The sequence below is a fragment of the Lynx rufus genome, unplaced genomic scaffold (assembly GCF_022079265.1).
Source record: "Lynx rufus isolate CCGP_SWC_20201006 ecotype Redwood Valley unplaced genomic scaffold, mLynRuf1.p SCAF_15, whole genome shotgun sequence".
NCBI lineage: Eukaryota > Metazoa > Chordata > Mammalia > Carnivora > Felidae > Lynx > Lynx rufus.
The window spans coordinates 60249713-60274914 of NW_025814829.1; the positions used below are offsets into that span (position 1 = coordinate 60249713).

The 25202-nt window shown below is 41.0% G+C and overlaps 2 protein-coding genes across 6 annotated transcripts in view; both read right to left on the reverse strand.

The window, feature by feature from the left end:
* Nucleotides 1–22616, reverse strand: part of LOC124509882 (kinesin-like protein KIF28P) — a 78850-nt gene extending 56234 nt beyond the window's left edge. Inside the window, exons 1-4 of the mRNA XM_047076474.1 lie at nt 22526–22616; nt 19311–19505; nt 5909–6112; nt 1160–1195 (exon numbers count right to left, since the gene is read on the reverse strand). Coding sequence (XP_046932430.1) covers nt 1160–1195; nt 5909–6112; nt 19311–19505; nt 22526–22609 — 519 coding nt within the window. The 5' untranslated portion in view covers nt 22610–22616. The remainder of the gene's footprint in view (nt 1–1159; nt 1196–5908; nt 6113–19310; nt 19506–22525) is intronic.
* A 983-nt stretch (nt 22617–23599) lies between these two features.
* AHCTF1 (AT-hook containing transcription factor 1) overlaps nt 23600–25202 on the reverse strand; it is a 79845-nt gene continuing 78242 nt past the window's right edge. For 4 of the 5 annotated variants that reach the window (XM_047077122.1, XM_047077123.1, XM_047077119.1 and 1 more), the window contains 2 exons: nt 24877–24959; nt 23600–24061 (listed from right to left, as the gene is read on the reverse strand). In XM_047077122.1, the coding sequence (XP_046933078.1) occupies nt 23875–24061; nt 24877–24959 (270 nt within the window). In that variant the 3' untranslated portion in view covers nt 23600–23874. Of the gene's footprint in view, nt 24062–24692; nt 24826–24876; nt 24960–25202 lie in introns of those variants that run through there. The other variant, XM_047077124.1, reaches the window with a different exon arrangement.

A 25202-nucleotide genomic window follows, 5' to 3' on the forward strand; every position in this document is an offset into this window, starting at 1 on the left:
AAGACTGAGTTCTGAGTTAAAGTGATTTTCCAAAGTCACATGGCTAGTCCATGAGAGAGCTGGGGTCTGAGACCATGCCCTTCCTTTAGGGACAGGCAAACCATGGCCTGGGGGCTAAATTCAGCCTACCACGTGTTTTTGTATGATCCTTGACATAAGACCGTTTTCCACATTTTTAAATGATTGAAAAAAAAAATCAAAAGGTATTTTGTGGTATGTGAAAATTGATGAGAACAACAAAGGCAAGAGAAATGTAGCTAAAATTAAGTCTCCTTACACCCCGCAACCCACTGATAAATCCCTGAGATGTGCAGAGCACGACCTTCCTCAAGGAATTCACGGCCGCCTTAATGTTGATATTTCATCAAAGACTAAAAGCAGCCTTATCTTAACAATAGGTTGCCCCCCCCCAGGGGGCTTCTAACGTGCACAAATTCCTTAGAGACCTCTGCTATCGCTAACTCCCGCTAACTAAAAAATATATCATCAGTCACTCCTCATGATCCCAATGCAGCCCCTTCTGCCCATGGGTACTGTCCCCGTGCTATAATAAAAGCACCTTTTTGCACTGAAAATATCTCAAGAATTCTTTCTTGACTGTTGGCTCATGGCCCCACATCAAGATTTATGTGAAATTTAAGTTTCAGTGTCCAGGAATCAAACTTTATGGGTACACAGCTGTGCCTCTTCATGCATATACCGTTTGCTCTACGAGGGCAGAAGTGAGTAGTTGCAGCAGAGACTGGCCCTTTGAAAATAAATTTGCCGCCACCTCCTCTACCCCACATGCTGACTGAGGTCAACTGCTGCAGGGTGTGTGGGAGCCCTGAGCCCGGAGCTGTACCTCCAAGGGCAGTGCTTTCTTCAAGGGCGGCGAAAGCAGGGGGCCGTTCCAGGGAGAGAACGGGAAATGCAGGACGGAATGATGTGTTCTGGAAAGGAAGGAGAAGTCTATGCGGCTGAAGCATAGGGTGTGTGGAGATAAAGGGACAAGACGTAGAGCCGGAGAGGTGGGTCAAGGCTGGCTAGCCAATGCCAGGCCACAGAGTTCTGACTGTATCTGTAGTGCGGGGGATATTGATTGATATTGATAGTATTAATATTGATTAAGCTTCAGAGTCACCCAGATTTGTGTGTCAGAGAATAGAATCGCCGTTACCTGCTCATTGTAAATTTCCAGCATACTGAATGTAACCTGTACAGAAAAGAACATAAAGTAAATATTCTTTGGAAAGTCATCTTTGGGAAAAAAAAAAAAAAGTAATGTAGGAACAACAAAAATTTCCCACAAAGGGAAAGGCTATTATTAAATATACCAGTGCTCTATTTCACATGTCGTAAGAGATTCTTGCATAATTTTAATGATCTGGAGGAAGTTATTAATATAAATGAAAAACAGATATACACCTCTGTGTGTGTGTGTGTGTGAGTGTGTGTCTTTCAATCTCAATTGGAAACAGAAAAAGATTATTTTAAAAAAATTTTAATGTTTTTGTGAGAGAGAGCGCAAGTAGGGGAGGGGCAGAGAGAGAGGGAGACACAGAATCTGAAGCAGCATAGAGCCTGATGTGGGGCTTGAACCCACGAACTGTGAGACCATGACTTGAGCCAAAGTCGGATGCTTAACTGACTGAGCCACCCAGGTGTGCCAGAAAAAGGTTATTCTTTATTGTTCACCCCCACTCTGAACATATGTACAGAAAAAGGGTGGTTTTTACCCTACTGTGCTTTTGGAATATTGCTGGACAAGCGAGCACCCCTTAAGCAGGAGACTGGAGGGCTCTGAATGGCTCTAGCATAAAGAAAAGGCCCCAAGATACTGACATTTGCCACCACCCCTCTACCAAGGGGAAGGCTGGCTTGTGCATTTCATTACCCCATCGTGGGTCTTGCCAGTCATGTCTCCTGTCCCCAGAGCTTCCAACTAACTTGAGTGTCACATGTTTTAAACAAATGGCCTAGGATTAGCAGACCAGGAAAGCCTCCAATATGAGAGAGCAAACAAACTGTAGAAAAAAGGAACTCCAAGAAAGCAGACAATGCACGGAGTAGAAGAAAACACTTTTAAAAGTCCTATAGGGACACCTGGGTGGTTCAGTCATTTAAGTGTCCAACTTTGGCTCAGGTCATGATCTCATGGTTCGTGAATTTGAGTCCTATGTTGGCCTCTGTGCTGACAACTCAGAACCTGGAGTCTGCTTTGGATTCTGTGTCTCCCTCTCTCTCTACCCCTCCCCTGCTCACACTGTGTCTCCCTCTTTCTCAAAAATAAACATTTAAAAATATATTTTAAAGGGGCGCCTGGGTGGCGCAGTCGGTTAAGTGTCCGACTTCAGCCAGGTCACGATCTCGCGGTCCATGAGTTCGAGCCCCGTGTCAGGCTCTGGGCTGATGGCTCGGAGCCTGGAGCCTGTTTCCGATTCTGTGTCTCCCTCTCTCTCTGCCCCTCCCCCGTTCATGCTCTGTCTCTCTCTGTCCCAAAATAAATAAACGTTGAAAAAAAAATTAAAAAAAAATATATTTTAAAAAAGTCCTATAATTCCTAGCATCAGAGAGAGAAAGAATTCTATCTATGAAAAAAAGGAAAAAGAGAGTAAGAATGTTTGTACATTAAACTTGAGGAAAGATAGCCAAAGTGACAATGTAGTAGAAGGGTTGTAAGATAGAGTTGAGGGAATCTTCTAGAATAAAGGGGGAAAAAAGACCAAGAAGTGGAAAGCAAGAAGTAAAACATTATACAATTAGAATATTAGCACAAGAGGTCCAAAATCCAATTAAGAGGAGTTCTAGAAGGGAGAACAATTATAAAAGAAATAACATAAGAAAAGCTACTCAGAACTGAAGACAAAGATCACCAGATTGAAAAGGTTCCCCCAAGTGTCCAGCACGATGAATGAAAAATGCTTACACTAAGATACACCAGACCATCAGGGGTGAAAAGAAGATCCTAAAAGCTGAGAGAGAAGCTGAAAGTAAAAAAAAAAAAAAAGTTCACATAGAAAGAATTGGAAACCAGACTGGTACCAGACTTCTCAGCTGCAAAGTTGGAAATCAAAAGAAAATGAATAATGTTGCCAATTATTCTCAGAAATCTGGAATTCTGTTCTGGATACACTTCAATCAATGTGGGAGGAGGAAAAGGTATTTTCAGTGATGCAGAGATGCAAAGTATACCCGATCCACCTATCCTGAGGACATTGCAGCAGAAGGAGAGCGTAAACTAAGAAACAGAAACATGTTGCATTTAGTAGCCCGAGGAGGCAGCAGAGAAGGATGTGGCAATAGAGTTCCAAAATGACACTTTGCAGTGGCCTTGGGGAAATACTGCTCCAAATCACAGCAGGAAAATGGAAGACTCTTGCTGAAGGAGACCCCCATCCCTGACTAATGGAGCTGATAAGTCTTGAATGTATTAGAAATAGGATTAATAGGTAGGTGACAGTGCATTGAGAAAAACCCGCAGAGGGATTTATAGAATACCATACACATACACACATACAAGGCAATTAAAAATTCAAAGAAAAACAAGCCCCACAAATTTTAAAATTAAAAAATTAAAGAATACTTGAAGAAAAACAGTGTAGAAAGGCGTTTATGTATTCCTTGGTTCAGCAGTGACTAATAGTTGCACAGCTAAAATGCTAAACACTACTGATTTAACCAAATTTTGCGATAACGCAGCGGTTATGTGGCCAAGAAAGCATCGTGGTGTATGGTGTGGGTGTGATGGGGATAAATTCTCTTTTACTGTGGCAAGAAGGTCAACAGCAATTTCAGACATTTTTACTAAGAGGAGAAAAACCAGCATTGTTTGAAAATATGCAGATGGATACCAGGGCAAATGGTGAAGCATGGAAGATGGTAACCTTTGGGCCACGATGGGCAAGGAGGGGAGGAAGGACAGCAAGACACTGGTGGCTTTCAACAAGGCTGTCAGTGCAATTCTGTACCATCCTTCCATTTAACATGTATGATCTGGGGCGCCTGGGTGGCTCAGTCGGTCAGTTGAGCGTCCAACTCTTGGTTTTGGCTGAGATCGTGATCTCACAGTTCGTGAGATCAAGCCCCACATTGGGCTCTGCACTGAGCATGGAGCCTGCTTGGGATTCTCTCTCTTCCTCTCTCTCTCTCAAAAATAAACATTAAAAAAAAATTAAAAAGTGTACAACCCAATGGTCTTGAGTATATTCACAGAGCTGTGTAACTACCCCCACAACCCAAGAATGTTTTGTCCCCTCCAAAAAGAACCCCATTAACAGTCACTCTCCACTCGACCTTCTCTGTTCCTCTCTGCGCCGCCCCAACCCTAGGCAATCACCAACCCACTTTTTGTCTCTATAGATTTTTCCTATTCTGGCCATTTTATGTGAAGGGAATCAAATGGTATGGTATCTTTCCTGTGTGGCTTTTTTTCCACTCAGCATAATGTTTTCAAGGTTCATCCATTTTTAAATATTGCTTTGTTTGTTTTACTTTATTTTAGAGAGCGAGCACATGTGAGTAGAGGTGGGGCAGAGAGAGGGAGAGAGAGAGAATCCCAAGCAGGCTCCATGCCCTGTGCAGAGCCTGATGAGGGGCTCAATCCCACAACCCTGGGATCATGACCTGAACTGATCAAGAGTCAGTCGTTCAACCAACAGAACCACCCAGGTGCCCCAAGTTTCATCCATGTTGTAGCAGGTGCCAGATGCTATAGTTCCTCTTACTGCTGAGTATATTCCATTGTCTGGCCATACCGCCTTCCATTCATCCATTCATCACTTGATGGCCGCTTGGCTTGTTTCCACTTTTTGACCTTCGCAAATACGTCGCTGTGCAACATTCATGTATATGTTTTTTGTGTGGACATAGGCCTTCCTTTCCCTTAGGTAATTTGGGTTTTTAAACTATGCTTGTATTACTTTGAAAAAAAAATAATTACAAAATTACTAATATAGTATAATGTTGACAGTATTTAAGTGATGAGATTGTGAGCAATTTCTGTTCTCTGACTTGAACACATTGCTTTTAAAATCAGGAGGAAAATTGAGATTAAAAAAAAGATGATGCATTGTTGAATTTTCATGACATAAATTTCACCTATCACTTAGAGGAAACAAACACAGGCTCTGCTTACAGGTATTTGTAGACAATTTACCATCATGTCTTAAAGACATTTGTTAATGGTTGCTGTCCATCGTGGTGATGTCGCCCACCTTCAGTGAATGTAAAATTCAGTGTGGGCCTTCTATGTTGGGGCAAGTAAGAAACTCTGCTGGGGAAACTGAGAAAGAAAATAAAAGTCCTTATTTAGAAATAAAAATCCATAGGGGCACGTGGGTGGCTCAGTCAGTTGAGCGTCTGACTTCAGCTCAGGTCATGATCTCACGGTTCAGGAGTTTGAGTCCCATGTCGGGCTCTGTGCTGACAGCTCGGAGCCTGGAGCCTGCTTCAGATTCTGTGTCTCCCCCTCTCTCTGCCCCTCCCCTGCTCATGCTCTATCTCTCTCTGTCTCTCAAAAAATGAATAAACATTAAAAAAATTTTTGTGAAGAAATAAAAATCCATAAATGAAGATGAAGACACAACCACAGCCTTAGCAGAAGAGGGGAGTAAAGGTGACTGTAGGAGAGTCAGTGACAGTCTTGTTGAGCAACCCCAACAATGATCGATCCCTTGGAGTGTTAGCTTTTAAGACAGCTGCTGCTAGGATATTCAAAATCCCTTTAAAAAATATTTCCTTGGGTTTGCCTCAGGACTAGAAAAATTCTACATTCTCGTTATCTGCAACTTGATTTTGTGATCCTGAAAAGATTTTGCTATGGAAAATTAACATTATCCCCCAATAGAGATGCTGATAATTCGGGGCCAGGGATTTCCAAAATGAGAGAAGAAATCCCTCCAAGAAGGGATTTTAGGAGAGTACATACCTGGTATTCCTGATTTCTCTCCCGCTCCTCAATTGCTTGAAAGAGCTCTTCACATACATTTGGAATGATACCCTTGTTTGCGCCAAGCCCAACCATGGAATAGCTTTTTCCAGAGCCAGTTTGGCCATAGGCTAGGAGGGTGGCATTATAGCCTTGCCAAGCGCTGTCCAGAATTCCCCTGCCAAGATCATGGAAAACATCTTTCTGCAAAGAAGATCACAGGCATAGTGTTCAGCTCAGGCTTTTCACGATACTCTCAAAACATAAATATTCTGGTTTTGATGAATTGCTTAATTAGTACCCTATGACCTACTTGAAATAAAATTCTGATGCTGTCTTAGAACCAATAAAATAAAGCTGGAAACCAAAAATGAGATTTGGCCATTTGGAAAACACTGATGATCGTGAATCTTCACCTAGCTGGTGTCCATCAATAGCAAATCTGTGCCTCTCACAGCCTTGCCAAAACCTAGCCTTGCTAGGTCATTAAAATTCAGCAATCAGACAAAAATTTCAAGGTGTCAGAGACTAGTCAAAGTGTCTCCTACTTTCTCTTTGTTCTTGACTCCAAACAATAACATCACAAAATCCCTGCACTGATTTCAGTCCTCTGCTGCTGAGCTCTTTTGTGTGTGTGTGTGTGTGTGTGGCCACAAGACCTAGTGGTTTTGGAGCATTTCTACAACACACATACATACATGGGCACACACTCCCTTTTTTTTTTAATTTTTTTTTTCAACGTTTATTTATTTTTGGGACAGAGAGAGACAGAGCATGAACGGGGGAGGGGCAGAGAGAGAGGGAGACACAGAATCGGAAGCAGGCTCCAGGCTCTGAGCCATCAGCCCAGAGCCCGACGCGGGGCTCGAACTCACGGACTGCGAGATCGTGACCTGGCTGAAGTCGGACGCTTAACCGACTGCGCCACCCAGGCGCCCCGACACACTCCCTTTTTAAGTGGGAGACACAGATGCCTGTGCCCACAACTGCTTGAAAGAGAAGATGTGGCCTGGCTCCTTCGTTATCTGGGCCATGACCACAGCCAGCAATATTCTCTTATTTGAGGCTGTTTCAAAAAGTACATTCTTCTCTGATCTCTAATATCAATAAAATAATAAGTAAGCTTGGAGTGCCTGGGAGGCTCAGTTGGTTGAGCATCCGACTCTTGTTGTCAGCTGGGGTTATGATCCCAAATCATGGGATCAAACCCCGTGTCCGGCTCCGTGCTGAGTGTGGGGCCTGTTTGGGATTCTCTCTCTTCCTCTGCCCCTCCCCTGCTAGTGCACACATGGATGTGCACTCTCTCTCTCTCAAACAACAAAAAAAGATAGTAAGCTTTACATGATCCCTCCATTGCAGTAGGTACATTTGTATAATTTACATAATTTTTACGTCTGGGAAAGATGCACATACCAACATATTATGATTTATATGTGGACAATAGACAGGAACCGATTTTCTCATACTGTTCATTTCTCATAAGAAAGGAATACAAATTATTACACTACAACGTTTAGGGGAGCTTCAGGCCTAAGATGTAGAATTTGGCCAGTGGTTTCTGAAATCGTTGTAATTATACTTTTCCCAGAGAAATGTGTTCTTACAAAGGGTATCTACTCTATACCTTAAGAGCTATTAGCTAAACCTAAGGAGCACCTACTAAGCTTAGTAAAGTAACTAGTTTTGGAGTTAGAATTACATTTCTAATTTCTTCCTACCCACCATCCTATCATCAAATATACGAAGCATTGTCCTACACTACGGTGTGTGAAACAGTAATTCTGTGATCTCGTAACAGGTGGTCAAAAAAGCTCGATGGTGCTCCTTATCCCCAAGTGAATTCTTTACAGCACAATTCCTGCAGTCTTTTAAAACTATCTTTTCAAAAATCGAGATGTAATTGATATATAACATTATATTAGGTTCAGGTGAACAACATATGATATTTGTACATATTGTGAACTGATTACCAGAATTAGTCTTCTTGATAATAGCCATTCTACCTTGTGTGAGGAGATGTCTCGCCGTGGTTTTGATTTGCATTTCCTGATGATGAGTGACATTAAGCATCTTTTCTTGTACCTGTTGGCTATTTGCATATCTTCTTTGGAGAAACTGTCTATTCATTTCCTCTGCCCATTTTTTAATTGGGTTGTTTCCTGTTGTTGTTGTTGTTATTTGCTATTGACTTGTATAAGTTCTTTATCTATTTTGGATATGAACCAGATATATGATGTGCAAATATTTTCTTCCATTTTGTATGTTGCCCTTTCATTTTGCTGATGATTTCCTTATGTACAGAAGCCTTTTTGGTCTGACATAGTCCCACTTACTTACTTTTGTTTTTGTTATTAAATCCAAAACATCTTTTCCAAGACTGATATGTAGAAGCTTACCACCTATGTTGCCTCTGAGAAATTTTGTGGGTTTTGCCCTTATGTTCAAGTTTTTAATACATTTCAAGTTAATTTTTGTGAATGGTGTGATGCGGGGGTCCAGTTTCATTCTTTTGCATGTGACTGTCCAGTTTTCCCAAAACCATTTATTGAAAACACTGTCCTTTCCCCTGTCGTCTATGTTTGGCTCCTTTGTCATAGATTAATTGACTATATACACATGGGTTTATTTCTGGGCTCTGTGTTCCATTCCACTGTTCTATGTGTGGTTTTATGCCAGTGCCATACTGTTTTGATTGCCATAGCTCTGTAATATAGTTTGAATCAGGGAGTGTAATGCCTCCTGCTTTGTCCTTCTTTCTCAAGGCTGCTCTATTTGGAGATTTTGTGGTTTCACACATATTTTAGGATTGTTTATTCTATTTCTGTGAAAAATGCCACTGGAATTTTGATGAGGATTGCATTGAATCTGTAGATTGCTATGGATAGTGTGGAAATTTAACAATATTAATTCTTTCAAGCCATGAGCACAGAATATCTTTTCATTTATTTGTGTCTTCTTCAATTTCTTTCATCAGTGTCATCATTTTATGTACAGGTACATATTACGTACAGGTCTTTTACCTCCTTTGTTAAATGTATTACTTGGTATCTTATTGTTTTTGGAAAAAACTCAAAACAGAATTGACACACATTATATTCATCCATTGAAAATATGCCATTTTAGGGGCATGTGGGTGGCTCAGTTGGTTAAGCATGCAACTCTTGATTTCAGCTCACATCATGATCTCATGGTTCATGAGTTCTAACCCTGCATCAGGTTGTGTGCTGATAGTGTAGAGCTTGCTTGGGATTCCCTCTCTTCCCTCTCTTTCTATCAATTTTTTTATCTTTTCTTTTTAAAATTTTTTTTTCAACGTTTATTTATTTTTGGGACAGAGAGAGACAGAGCATGAACGGGGGAGGGGCAGAGAGAGAGGGAGACACAGAATCGGAAACAGGCTCCAGGCTCCGAGCCATCAGCCCAGAGCCCGACGCGGGGCTTGAACTCACAGACCGCGAGATCGTGACCTGGCTGAAGTCGGACGCTTAACCGACTGCACCACCCAGGCGCCCCCTTTTTTTTTTTTTTTAATTTTTTTTTCAACGTTTATTTACAATTTTTTTTATCTTTTCAAAGAAGGAGCTCTTAGTTTCATAGATATTTTCTATTTTATAAGGATCTATTTCATTTATTTTGGCTCTGATCTTTATTATTTTCTCCCTTCTACTAAATTTGGCTTTTGTTTTTTCTATTTATAATTCCTTTAGGAGTAAGGTTAGGTTGTTGAAGATTTTTCTTGTCTGTTGAGGCAGGCCTCTATCACTATTACAATAATAAACTTCCCTCTTTTTTAAAAAAATTTTTAAATGTTTTATTTTTTGAGAGAGAGACAGACAGAACATGAGCAGGGGAGGGGCAGAGAGAGAAAAGAGATACAGAATCCAGAGCAGGATCCAAGCACTCAGCTATCAGCACAGAGCCTGATGTGGGGCTTGAACCCATGAGCACGAGATCATGACCTGAGCCAAAGTCAGACGCTCAACCCACTGAGACACCCAGGTGCCCCTAAGTTTTTTTTTTTAATGTTTATTTATTTGAGAGAGCGCGCATGCGCGCGCGCGCACACACACACACACACACACACACACACACACACAGTGGGGAGGGGCATAGAGGGAGACACAGAATCTGAAACAGGCTCCAGACTCCTAGATGTAAGCACAGAGCCCGATGTGGGACTCGAGCCCACAAACCATGAGATCATGACCTAAACTGAAGTCAGATGCTCAACTGACTGAGCCACCCAGGTGCCCCTAAATTCCTCTTAGAACTGCTTTTGCTGCATCCCAAAGATTTTGAACCATTGTGTTTCCATTTTGATTTCTTACCATGTATTTTTTAATTGCCTCTTTGCTGTCCTTTGTTTTGACCCATTGGTTGTTTAGTGTCCCCATGTTGGTGTTTTCTCCAGTTTTATTCTTGTAATTGATTTCTAGTTTCATACCCTTGTGGTGAGAAAAGATGCTTGATGTGATTTCAAACTCCTTAAGTTTATTGATGTTTGTTTTGTGGCCTAACATACACTCTACCCTGGGGAAGGTTCCATGTACACCCAAAAAGAATTTGTATTCTGCTGTTCTTGGATGGGATGTTCTGTATGTATCTGTGAGATTCATCTGATCCCATGTGTCACTCAAAGCCACTGTTTCCTTGTTGATTACTGTCTGGATGACCTATCCACTGACATAAGTGGGGTGTTAAAGTCCCCTCCTATTATTGTATTGCTGTCAATTTCTTCCTTTATGTCTGTTAATATTGTCTTTATATATTTAGGTGCGCCTATGTTGGGTGCAGACAGATTTACAACTGTTATAGCCTCTTGTTGGATTGTTTGTTTTATCATTATAGAATGACTTTCTTTGTCTCTTCTTAGAGTATTTGTTTTAAAGTCTATTTTGTCTGATATAAATATTGTTACTTTGACTTTTTTTTCCCACTTCCATTTGCATGGCATATTTTTTCCATCTTTTTGTTTTCAGTCTCTTTGTGTCCTTGGGCCTAAAGTGGAGTCTCTTTTAGGCAATATATACATGGGTCTTGTTTTTTCACCCAGTCATCCTATGTCTTTTGATTGGAACATTTAGTCCATTTACATTTAAAGTAATTATTTTTTTTAATGCTTATTTATTTATTTTGAGAGAGAGAATGAGTACACAAGTGGGGGAGGAACAGAGGGAGAGGGAGAGACAGAATCCCAAGCAGTTTCCACAGTCACTGCGGAGCCTGACACAGGGCTTGAACTCATGAACTATGAGATCATGACCTGAGCCAAAAATCAAGCGTGGGTGGGGGAGGGGCAGAGAGAGAGGGAGACACAGAATCAGAAGTATGCTCCAGGCTCTGAGCTGTCAGCACAGAGCCCAATGCGGGGCCCGAACTCACAAACCATGAGATCAAGACCTGAGCCGAAGTCAGTCGCTCAACCGACTGAGCCACCCAGACGCCCCAGCCACTTTTGTTTTTTAACTTTTATACGGGCCTTACAAGTAATTGATCTACTACCTTTATTATACATTTGCTTTTACCAGTGAAAATTTTCCTTTCATAATTTTCTTACTTCTATATATGGCCTTTTCTTTTCTACTTAAAGAAGTCTTCTTAACATTTCTTATAAGGCTGGTTAAGTGCTGATGAACTTTTTTAATTTTTAATTTTTGCCTGGAAAGCTATCTCTTCTTCAGTTCTAAATGATAATCTCCCCAGGTAGAGTATTCTTGGTTGTAGGGTTTTTTTTTTCTTTCTGCACTTTCCTTTCTGCCACTCACTTCTGTCCTGCCAAGTTTCTGCTGAAAAATCAGCTGATAGGCTTATGGGGGTTTCCCTTGTATATAACCATTTGCTTTTCTCTTGCTGTTCTTTAGATTCTTTATCATTAATTTTTGACATTTTAATTATTGTCTTGGTGTGGACTTCCTTAGGTTCATCTTTGTTATGTGGAAGTATGTTCCATCTATCCCTAATTTCTTGAGGGTTTTTATTAAGAATGGATGCTGTATTTTACCAAATGCTTTCTCTGCATCTGTTGAGAGGATCGTATAGTTCTTATCCTTTCCTTTATTAATGTAGTGTATCATGTTGATTAATTTGCAAATATTGAGCCAACCTGCAGCCCAGGAATAAATCCCTCTTGATTATGGTGAATAATTATTTTAATGTACTGTTGGATTCAATTTGCTGGTATCTTGTTGGGAATTTTGACATTTATGTTCATCAGGGATATTGGTTTCTAATTTTCCTTTTTAGTGGGGTCTTTGTCTGGTTTTGGAATCAAGGTAATGCTGGCCTCATAAAATGAGTTTGGAAGTTTTCCTTCCATTTCTATTTTTTGGAACAGTTTCAGAAGAATAGGTATTAACTTTCCTTTAAATGTCTGGTAGAAATGGAAGCCATCTGGCCCTGGACTTTTGTTTGTTGGGATATTTTTGATTACTGTTTCAATTTCTTTGCTGGTTATGGGTCTATTCAAATTTTCTATTTCTTCCTGTTTCAGTTTGGTAGTTTATCTGTTTCTAGTAATTTATCCATCTCTTCCAGATTGCCCAGTTTGTTGGCATATAATTTTTCATAATATTCTCTTATAATTGTTTGTATTTCTGAGGTGTTCTGATCTCTCCCCTTTCATTTGTAATTTTATTTATTTGGGTTCTTTCTTTTTTCTTTTTGATAGTCTTACTAGAGGTTTATCAATCTTATTAATTCTTTTAAAGAACCAGCTCTTAGTTTTGTAGATCTGTTCTACTACTGGATGTTTTTTGTTTCTATGTTATTTACTCCTGCTCTAGTCTTTATTATTTCCCTTCTTCTCCTGTTCCTTTCTGTTCCTTTTCTAGCTCCCTTAGGTGTAAGGTTAGGTTGTGTATTTGAGATCGTTCTTGCTTCTTGAGGTAGACCTGTATTGCAATATACTTCCCTCTTAGGAATGCCTTTGCTGTATCCCAAAGGTCATGGACTGTCATGTTTTCATTTTCATTTTCTTTCATGTATTTTTTTTATTTCTTCTTTTAATTTCCTGGCAAATCCATTCATTTTTTAGTAGGATGTTCTCTTTTTTTTATTGTTTGTTTGTTTATTCATTCATTCATTCCTTTAGATAGTGGAGGAGGGGCATAGAATAAGAAAGAGAGCAAATCCTGAGCAGGCTCCACACTGTCAGCACAGAGCGTGACATTGGGCTCAATCTCATGAATGGTGAGATCATGACCTGAACCGAAATCAAGAGTCAGATGCTTAATTAACTGAGCCACCCAGGTGCCCCAATTTAGTAGGATGTTCTTTAACCTCCATGTATTTGTGTTCTTTCCAAGTTTTTTTCTTGTGGTTGACTTCAAGTTTTATAGTGTTTTGGTCTGAAAATACGCATGGTATGATCTCAGTCTTTTTGTCCTTGTTGACGGTTGGTTTGTGACCCAGTATGTGATCTGTTCTGGAGAATGTTCTGTGTACACTCGAAAAGAATGTATATTCTGCTGCTTTAGGTTGGAATGTTCTGAATATATCTGTTAAGTCCATCTGGTACAGTGTGTCATTCAAAGCCATTGTTTCCTTGTTGATTTTCTGCTCAGATGATCTGCCCATTGTTGTAAGTGGGATGTTAAAGTCCCCTACTATTATTGTATTATTATCAATGAGTTTCTTTATGTTTGTTAGTAATTGATTTATATATTTGGGGGCACAAATATGCCCATTGAGGGTGTAAATATTTACAACTGTAAGATCTTCTCATTGGATAGACCCCTTTATTGTGAGATAGGGCCTTTCTTTATTTCTTGTTACTGTCTTTTTAAAAAAAATCTAGTTTGGCTTTCTTTTGGCATCCATTAGCATGATAGATGGTTCTCCATCCCCTCACTTTCAGTTTGCTAATGTCTTTGGGTCTAAAATGAGTTTCTTGTAGGCAGCACATAGATGGGTCTTGACACCCTATGTCTTTTGACTGGAGCATTTTGTCCATTTACGTTCAGGGTGATTATTGAAAGATATGAGTTTAGTGCCATTGTGTTACCTATAAAGCTGGTGTTTCTAGTGATGTTCTCTATTTATTTCTAGTCTTTGTTGTTTTTGGCCTTTACCTCCCCCTCCCACCCCAACTCAGAGAGTCCCCCTTAATATTTCTTGCAGGGCTGGTTTAGTGGTTATGAACTCCATTAGTTTTTATTTGGCTGAGAGACTGTTTATCTCTCCTTTTATTCTGAATGACAGCCTTGCTGGATAATGTATTCTTGACTGCATATTTTTCCCTTTCAGCACATTGAATATATCCTGCCATTCCCTTCTGGCCTGCCAAGTTTCTGTGGACAGATCTGCTGCGAACCTGATCTGTCTTCCTTTGTAGGTTAAGGACTTTTTTCCCCCTTGATGCTTTCAGGATTCTTTCCTTGTCTGTGTATTTTGTACAGTTGACTATGATATGCCTTGGTGTTGGCTGGCTTTTGTTGAATTTAATGGGAGTTATCTGTGCTTTGTGGATTTTGATGTTGTTGTCCTTCCTCAGGTTAGGGAAGTTTTCAGCTATGATTTACTCACATAAACCTTCTGCCCCGTTTTCTCTCTCTTCATCTTCTTGGACTCCTATGATTCAAATGTTATTCTGTTTCAAAAAGTCACTGAGTTCCCATTGTGATCCATTACCTTTGTTTCCCGCTTCTTTTTAGCTTCATTATTTTCCATAATTTTATCTTCTGTATCACTAATTTGTTCCTCTGCTTCATCCATCCTCGCTGTTATGGTATCCATTTGGGTTTGCATCTTGGTTATAGCATTTTTAATTTCAGCCTGACAAGATTTTAGGTCTTTTATCTCTAAAGGATTCTGTAATGTCTTCTACGCTTTTTCTCAAGCCCAGCTAGAATCCTTATAATTCTAAATTCTAGTTCAGACATCTTACTTATATCTGTATTAATTAAATTGCTGGCTTTCATTTTGGAGGGAAAAAAGAAAAAGAAAAAAAATACAATTTAAATTTAAAAAAATTTTTTTAAATAATAAAGGAAGATAGGTCATAGGTGTGTTTTGGGCTGCATGGTAAGAGAAACTTGATAGAAAAAATAAAACAAAGATAAAAAAAATTTTTGGAAAAATTTGCTTTCTGTATCCAAGAAAAAACAAAACCAGAAGCAAAAACAAAAAAAAATCCCAAAGGAAGCTAGATCCTGTTTCCTCTAGAGTTGAAGCTTTGCAGCAGTCTACAGTCAGTAGACTTAGGGTGTGGAAGGGGTTTGTGCTGGTCTTCTGTGCGGTTGGTTGGGGGGCTGCTGCTCTGATTCTCAGGTCAACTTGCCCTAGTGGAGATGTGTTTGGAGGGCGCAGGGGGGTAGGGCTAGGTGAAATGGCTCCATTCTCCATTTGGTGGCGCTGTTTAGCTCACTGGGGTGGATCTGTGTGAGTGAGCTAGGGGTGAAAATGGCTTCACTCTGGTATCTAGTTTCCAGACTGGGAAGTTCACACCCTTGTAGACATGCACGATCCATCACTCCACCTGTGTCTCCCACTTCCATCAGCTCCCTGCCTTCCCCTTCTCTGTGTCCTAGCTGTCCACCTACCAGATGGTGCCTCCCTCCAGAGTTTTATCTCAGGCATGGCTATATTTCAAAACCCCACACTTCAGAGACCCCCCTCCCCCCGCCGCCTCTGCTTGGGCCCATGCTGATCCTCTAGGGGTGGGTCTTGCCATACCATGGTGCGTACCACCTTGTCCCAGGAAATAGTTGCGTGACCGCACAGTGGCAGTGGCTCAGAGTTTATGGTAAGGTGCCAGGTTTGCTGCCCTTAGCTGGAGTCTTTGTATACTGGTGAATGGGGCAGCTTGATTGTGCCCACCTGGTCTTGCCTATGGAGAGGCCCTATGGCCTCTACCAAATGCACACCAAGCAGTGGAACTGCTTCTCCCTGGGTGACCCAGGGGATCATCAGATGATGCTGCCCACTCCCCTGTCTCTACCCTGCTACCTCTCTGGAGTACTGCCAAGCACTGACCTCTGAAACTTCAGACTCTGTGTTCCACTGTTTATAGAAAACTGGTGGTATAGAAACTCTCTCCTTTTTCCCCACCAATGGTTTTGGGGGAGTTTTCTTATGGAATTCCCTGTGCCTGTTTTCATTCATTCTTTTTTTTTTTCTTCACTCTTAGCTCAGCTCTCTGTGATCAGGGATCCTTACCCCTGCAGCACCCACCGGCTCTTTTCTCCCACAAATCAACTCTCCACAGTTCCTACGTTTTTTTTGTTTGTTTGTAGACTTTTGTACTTTTTGTTTGTACCTTTTTTGTTTGTTTGCACCTTTTTTGTTTGTACTTTTTTTCTGTTTGTAGATGTGCAACCTTGTTCTCTAAGACTTCTGATCGATTTCTTGGGTGTTTAGAACGATTTGATATTTATCTAGCTGATCGGGGGAGGAAGCAAGTTTAGGGTCACCCTAATCCTCTGCCATCTTTACCCTCTCTTCAGGGAAGTTTGATTTCCAGGAAGTTCTCTCCTATTTTAAGTTTACTGAGAGTTTTAATTCTGATTGGGTGTTGAATTTTGTCAAATGCTTTTTCTGCATCTGACCCTATATTCCCCCCCCCCGTATTGTGTTCTTAAGATGAATTACCTTGCTATTCAAATGTTTAGCCAGTCTTAAATTACCAGGAAAAGTCCCACTTGATTGATTTTATATACAGATACACCCTTTGTACCTTTTGCACCATATAGATAGATAGATAGATAGATAGATAGATATAGATATAGATATATATAGATATATGTAGATATATAGTTTTTTAAATCTTTTGTTGGATTCTATTCACTGAAATTTTGTGAATTTTTGTGTCTGTCTTCATGACAGACATTGCAGTGTTTTTGTAATCTTTGGCTGTTTTTGGTGTAATATTGTCTTCAAAAAATGAATGTTCCATCTTCTGTCAGCTCTAAGATCTTTTTTAAAGATTTCTCATTATTTCTTCCTTTGGTAGAATTCACAGGAAAGGCATCTTGGCCTAGAATTTTCTTTGTTAGAAGGTTTTAACCATAAATTCAATTTCTTGAGGGCTATTTGAATTATCTGTTTTTGTGTGACCTTTGGTGGCTTGTATCATTTCATCTAACTTGTTGAATGTATTAGCAATAAGTTTTTCACAGTAGTCCCATTTTTTTAAATGTCTGTAAGATTTGTTGTGATGACTCTCTTTCATTTCTCATCTTGGTACTGTTATGTTTTTTTCTTAACCAATTGGGGTAGAGGTTCAATTTTATTCATCTTTAAAAAAAATTTTTTTTCAACATTTATTTATTTTTGAGACAGAGAGACAGAGCATGAACAGGGGAGGGTCAGAGAGAGAGGAAGACACAGAATCTGAAACAGGCTCCAGGCTCTGAGCCATCAGCACAGAGCCTGACGCGGGGCTTGAACTCACGAACCGCGAGATCATGACCTGAGCCGAAGTCGGATGCTTAACCGACTGAGCCACCCAGGCGCCCCTTATTCATCTTTTGAAAGAATTAGCTTTGACAAAGTTCATAGACTTTTCCTATTATTTTAATGTTTTGCATTAATTACTGTTTTTATCCTTATTTCTTCCTCTACTTGCTTTGTGTTTAATTTGCTCTTCTTTTTCTAAATTCTTAGGTGGAAGACTCAAGATTGTGCTTCTCTAATAACTTAATGCTATAAAATTTTTCTAAGCCCTGTGGTAGCTGTGTTCCACAAACTTTGATAAATTTTTAAATTTTTATTCAGTTTTTTAAAATGTTTATTTATTTTTGAGAAAGAGAGACACAGAGTGCGAGTGGGGAGGGGCAGAGAGAGAGGGGGACACAGAATCCAAAGTGAGCTCCAGGTTCTGAGCTGTCAGCACAGAGCCCCGTTGCGGGGCTTGAACTCACAAATGGTAAGATCAGACCTGAGCCAAAGTCGGACACTCAACCTACTGAGCCACCCAGGCACCCCTTAAATTTTTATTCAAAGTATTTACTAATTTGTGGTTTATTCCTTGATCTATGAATTATTTAATTTTTTTTTTTAATCTTTGTTTTTGAGGGAGAGCATGTGAGCAGGGAAGGGCGGAGAGAGAGACAGAGAATCCCAAGTAGGCTCCATGCTGTCAGCACAGAACCCGATGTGGGGCTCAAATTCATGGACTGTGAGATGATGACCTGAGCCTAAAATCAATAGTGGGACGCTTAACCAACTGAGCCACCCAGGCACCCCATAATGGAATGTCTTCTTAATGAATTATCATTATAGAATGTTTCTTGTTCGAAGTCTACTTTATGTGATATAGTAGTTTTCTCTGTAGTTTTCATAAGTGTTTACATGGTAGTATCTATTTTTAAGTTGGGTTTCGACAGACAGATGTAGTTGGATCTGGTTTTTCCTATCAAATCTGATCATCTGACTTTTAGTTGGCATGTTTATTTACATTTGGTGTAATAACTAATATGGCTGGCATTAAGTCTACCATCTTGCTATTTGTATTCTACTTATCCCATCTCCTTTTAAATTTTCCCCACTTTTCCTGCCTTGTTTTGAATGCTTCATGATCCCATTTCCCCACAACTGACTGATTAGTTGTAATTCTGTTTGATTTTTTTATTGATTTTTACTGATTTATCTAGGATGGTTGTTCTCAAAGTGCATTCGAGGGGCCATGAGGCCCTTTCAGTGAGTTTGTGAAGTCAGAGCTACTTGATAGAGGCTATTTTTAGGAGTGGTTTAATAAATCTGCAAGCTTTCAGCTGTCTTTGAAAGACAACTAGGCAGACAAGAATGGAGAGACAAGTTTTGGGGGAAATAAACAGAGTCTCAGTGACCTGTGGGGCAAGGGCGATCGAAATCACAGAAGGAATAAGGTGGGCGGCGGGGGGCAAAAGAGATTTGAAAAAATGAGAGTTGAAAGTGTTCCAAATTTGATGGAAACTATACACACCCAGATCCAAGAAACTTAATGAGCTTTGTCCAGATTGAAATGACCACCTCTCCATTGTACCCCATCATAACCCATATTCCTATCACAGAACGTGTAACATTTTTTAATGCACCGTAAGTCTCCCCATACCAAGTTGTGGGCAACTTTATTATGGAATAATGCAAAGCACACGATAAACACTTGATAAAACAAGTGTTCTTAAATGCTGAGTGCATCACATATTTTGCTTATTTGATCTCGGGCAAAATATAACTGATGCTTCTTTTTCAAAATATGCCAATATGTTGGGAAATCAATGGATTTGAGTGCCTAAAAATTATTTAGACAATAGCTGCACTTTTGGACCCCATGTTTAGCATGAAAAAGGAATTAATTTAAAATCAACTCTCAAATGGAAGTATATATCGTACCATGCTTGTATTACACAATTGTACTGTCCTATTAACATTTTATTTAAAAACAAACAAACTTCCTTTGAAGTTGTGTTTTAAAGCAATTTACCTGGCTTGCAAATTTACTGCTAGGATCAGTTGAAATAAACACACCATCTTTATCCTTTTGAAATCCATCGTGAGACCAATAGGCCAGGTCAAAAGTAAACGTCTTCCTATGTTCTGGATTCTTAGGGTCTTGTATGGTTGTGGTGGTTCTGGAATGCATGGAAATCACACATTTGCTCCCAGAATTCTTCTCTCTCTACAGTCAAATTACAAATTCGGTCAATCATTGTAGTATCTCTTTGTCTTCCAAGCTGTTTTGCAAGTCTTTATACACACCTTGTAAAAAGTTAAGGCAGGAACTTACCATCGATTCATTTTGTTCTCCGTGTGTGTGTTTTAACATTGGTGAAGTGTTTGGTTATAAATGCCATTTGAACTTGTGTATTTAAAGAAGTGCCAGTTCACAATCCTAATTTTGAGAAAGGGGTTCTTCTCGGTGTTATTCTTAGCAGCCGTTATGACAAACAGTGACTCTTTCACTCAGAATTTTTGAGTCTTATCTCTGGTCATATTAATTTTCTGAGAGTAGCCTAACACCCAACTATACTAATGGCGATAACGATAGCAACAGAGAGCTTCTTCCCTGTTTCACGCGCCAGTGAGACTGGTGAAAATCATTAAAGAAGAAATGAAAATGGAAAAACAACCATTTCAAGACTCCGGTAATGGTCCTAAGGGCAAACAGCCGATGACAAAACATCCATTCAAAGGAATGGTGTCAGAATTGTTAAGGTGGAGTCTGGTGTGTGAGGCGAGACCATGCCTTCTTCCCCCTCTGCCTGCTGAGCCAGGTGGAGCCTCCGCTCCGGACTGCTGGAGCCCCGACCACGAGGCTCCCTCTCCCCCCAGATTCCAGTCGCAGGGCTTTCTTCCCAGCAGGAGCATGATATCAGCACTTCACGCCCTGCCCCCATATCTGCCTGTTGGGGAGGCTAAGTGCGGGGAGGGTCTTGGTGAGAGGTGGGATGCCTTCTTGCACCCAGTGCCCACGCATGCAGGGAGGCCCCGCTTTGTTATGTCATGCTGAGAATACAAGGGTGCTGGCTGTCCTTGCCCCGGCCCGAGGGGGTGATCCCATGCCGGGGGGGGGGGATCAGCTGAGGATCTCAGACTGCTGTCCCACATTCCTCACGTGCTGGGGCTTCCAAAACGGAAGCTGCTTGTTCCCACCTCCAGACCCAGGGCCCAGCGTTAGACACGCTGCCTAGGGGGATAGCAACTCCTCTCTTCTCAAAGGTGGCTCGATTTCCTCTCTTACAGAAGTGGGCCCTAATGGCACACTCAGAACAGAAGGGGGTGTGATGAAAGGCGATCGGGAGGAGGTCTGTTTTGATAATGGTTAAATTATAGGCCTTCTAGTTTGCAGAGGTGGTGGGGGTGCAGGGGGTGCTGGGAAGTAAGACAGCTGGGATGAACCCACCTGGAGTCATGAAAAATATGCCACTGATCTCAGAAACGGTTCCTTTTAAGGGAATCGGAGAATCCAAAGTCACGAATATTTACTATGTGTTTTTTTGTACTTCTAGCTCTTATATTTGGGTCTTTGGTCCATTTTGTGTTAATTTTCGTACATGGTGTGAGGTAAGGGTCCAAGTTCTTTTTTTTTTTTTCTTAAATGTTTATTTTTGAGAGAGACAGAGCGTGAACAGGGAAGGAGCAGAGAGATAGGGAGACAGAATCCTAAGGAGGCTCCAGGCTCGGAGCTGTCAGCACAGAGCCTGACGCGGGGCTTGAACTCACAAACCGCAAGATCATGACCTAAGCTGAAGTCGGGTGCTCAACCGACTGAGCCACCCAGGCACCCCCAAGTTCATTTTTTGCATGTAGCTACCAAGTTTTTCCAGGACCGCTTGGCAGCCTTGTCGAAAATCAGTTGGCCATGAAGGCCTGGGAAGATTTGTTTCTACACGTTAACCTGCAGGTCTGTCATCATGCCAGTATCACACTGCCTCGGTCACTGCTGTCTCTCTCCCTAAAGCCGTCTAATTACATATCTGCCTGGCTGCTAAAATATTTTCTGTGACACAGATGAATGCTAAGAGACGGGAAACAATGGACACAAACTGAAAACGTGCAGGACAATACTGAACACTGATGGACAAGAGAGGAAAAGCATCGGGTTGTACAAGGTCCGAGCAGGAAAACAAGACCTCCTGTAAGGTCTCCGTCACGTTCGTCTGCCGCTGCGGACCAGTTACTACCGTCCGGTAAGCCCTTTGCATGTTTGCTCCCTCTAGCATACCCTTGTCCAGATCTTGTTCTTTGGGTCATCCTGAATGCTTCTATCTCCAGGAGTTTTCACTAGATCCAATCTGTCTCTGGGGGCCCACATTGCTTGCCTTACCATGGCGATACATACTACTACCATTTACTCACACAGGACTGCACGCTTTAGTGGTGTTTGATCCAGAGCAGCCAAAAGTGTGCTGAATGGGCCAACCGTTCAGAATTCTCTTAAAACCTAACTACCGCACTGATAATCAGCATGCAGGGTCCCACAACAAGTATAATCTGTATCTTAGTGTTGTAGCAACAGTTGAATGACCAGCGGTAGGAAGTTACATAAATATGTGTATGCGTAAATGCACTTAAAATCTACAGAACTGGGGCGCCTGGGTGGCGCAGTCGGTTGAGCGTCCGACTTCAGCCAGGTCACGATCTCGCGGTCCGTGAGTTCGAGCCCCGCGTCGGGCTCTGGGCTGATGGCTCGGAGCCTGGAGCCTGTTTTCTGGTTCTGTGTCTCCCTCTCTCTCTGCCCCTCCCCCATTCGTGCTCTGTCTCTCTCTGTCCCAAAAATAAATAAACGTTGAAAAAAAAAAATTAAAAAAAAAATAAAATAAAATAAAATAAAATCTACAGAATTCATCCCGAACCGGCAACTTATTTGCTTACGATCTGCTATTACTGAGGAGGGGAGAAGTACATTTACTAAAAACAACACGTCTACATTGACCAAACCGCACTGGTTTAAAAAATTATTAACTTGACAGTACGTACGTTTCTCTCATCAATTTTTTTATTGAGCTACTTGTGCAAAGGAATGAAATTACGTGTTTACTAAATTATGTTCAGATCTTTAAATTACTCATTTAACAAGTTCATTTAAATATTCCATAAATGACAAGCAGCTTACACATTTGATCACTATCGTTAAAAAGTTAATAAAATGAGTCATAGTCAAAATTTCAACAAGGCGATGTAACATTCATCACTGACCTGACTGAAAGGCCGCACGCGCACCGCGACTGTCACACTGTCCATACGTGGCATAGGCATCTTCACCATTTTCCCGTCACTCATGTTATTTATTTGGTAGAAAAATAAGGTAGAAAGTGCGCTGCTTACGCTTCACACTAAAACATTAAAAGCTTAGCCAACGAAAGCAGTTTGTTTCTAGACAATCAATTATTCATGGTCCATTCATTACACACTATCAATGACCTGTTATAAATTATTTTGCAACACTTACTTATTGATGAGTTTTACAGCCCACATCAAGTATCTCCGCTTCATTGCACACAGTCATACTGCGGAGGACGGGGTCCTGTTCTTTTCGCTTTTCCCTTCCCCACTTCTACTCACACTCTTGGCCCATCCTCGATAGTCTGTGCCTGAGGTCCTATGAAAATGTGTCAGTTTTAAAACCTGAATGTTAAGGGATTTCTGTAATTTGATAGCAAGCTCCTTCACAGCAAGAGTATTATAAAAAACTTTGTTCAGTCTTGTCATTCCATCGACGGCAGGCACACATACAAGGTGTGCCGAACAGCCACGAAACGGACTTGTTTCCCATTCCCCCTTCTCAAACCTTTCCAAGAAGTTGCTAGTGAGCAGTGAACCGGTCAATCTAACCTGGATAATTAGTCTCTGAATAACGAAGAGACCGTAAGGACAAATAGCCTTTACGCTTGCTGAACAAGGAATGCCAACGTTATATTTAACCAATGCATTGCTTGGAAAATCACTCATTTGAGGTAGAATATACAAAATGTGTTAGACTACAAAACGCGGCAAAATTACATGCCCATAATTTGATTTCAACATAGTAATAACAAGCCAAAAAAAAAGAAAAAATACATTTTTTGATTAGAAATCTCAATCATAGAAGCAAAGTGCATAAATTATAAAATAGCAACCTTGAAAAAGAATCAACAGTTATTCAGTCATCCTCGTTTTAAGACTGGCCTAACACCATTAACTGCAGAGAAAGAAATGGGGCCAGTGCCTACTAGCATTAGAAAGTCATGATTAAAACAGAAATCCCCTCTCAAAAATCTAACAGACACAAACTACTGTGAAGTATACACTTTATTTAACATTCCAATAATAAGCCATATTTACATACTGTATAAATGTACGAAGTCTTAATATAAAATAGAAAAAACTGCCTGGACTAAAAGAATCACACTCCTTATGGAGTTACTTTGCTTATTGAAGAGCTTCTGTCTACAAAAATTTACAGTAATTTATACAAATCATTTTCTTCCAAATTAGATGATTTTTAATAATCCACACAATTTTGATGACTCTACAAATTGGTGTACATTAAAAACTTGAAAAAAAAATTACAGCATTTTTCTCCGTAAAACTTGCTTTGGAAAGGAAGACAGTTTCTTCTTGCTCCTTCCCAGACCTCTTGGTACCGTAGTAGCTTTTCTAGGCTTGTTCTTTACATCGTCAACCGGGCTTCCCAAAGGAGAAATCAGCCTGATCTTCACTGGAGGAGGGGACCAGGGGTCGTCGTCTTTGTTTCTGAAAACCAAAAACAATTCAAGTAAGAATAAACACACTGTAATATAAAACAGAATCCACTTTCCCACTGTATTCGCAAAAAAGCCTCAAGGAGCGGGTACCCCTTCCTGGCGCTCTGATTTTATGAGAGAAGCGAAGAAGCTTTATGTCATGAAGGCAACTGGAGGCAGAATAAAGGCCCACGTGACCTGGATGGGCAGAGAGCCCGGCAGGCCCGTGAACGGGAGAGAAACGGCAACCCTCAAACCGCACAGTTCGCAATTCTGTGCATACTTCCATAATATGCAAGTGCCCCACATATGTCACAAAGCCAACTGATGTATAAATGGTGTTATTACCTACGGTCGAAAGACACATTAAGTCGGTTTTTAAAGTAAGAGGAAATGGATTACTTTATGCTTTTATGAAATTCAACCATGCCCAAGCACAAATAAACCTGGAGGAACTTCCCCACGAGTGAAGTTTTACTGCCAAGTTTGTAATTATTTTTACTGTTACCTACCTTTACTAAGGAGAGGATGACACATCCCGCCGCCGAGCCCCCACCCCCGCTGCCAGAACAGAAGGACCCAGGGGGCCCCGCCCCGCCCCGCCCCCACAGCCCAGCTTTGAAGGCTGAATGGGCTCTCACCGCCCTGTGGAGACCCGCCTCGTCCTCCGGCGGTGAAATCCAGCGATCACGAGGAGCCGGTACGCACAGATTCTCCTAAGAATTACCCTTTTCTGAAGAGCTTGATTTCTCTAAGACAAGACTCTTCTCAAATCTAATTCACAAAACAAAATGGATAAAAATTACCGCACAAAAAAGGTCAGACCTGCTTGCTTGTCTGGTCTTTGCAGTCCTGGTGGTTTTCACTTTTTGCTTTCTCACAGTTTCTGTTGATTGAGCGTTATCTTTCTATGGGTTACAAGTTTGGAGAGAGAAATCTTCAGTAATTACATATCCGCAACGGAAACTGAATTCTATCCTGAGTCAAGGAATACCGCCAAACGGTGCTAATGAATTCAGACGCAACAAGTCCCAGATGGACTTTTTTTTTTTAATGTGTGTTTATTTTTGAGAGAAAGCGAGGAAGGGGCACAGAGGGAAACAGAGGATCCGAAGCAGGCTCCAGACTCTGCACCGACAGCACAGAGCCCG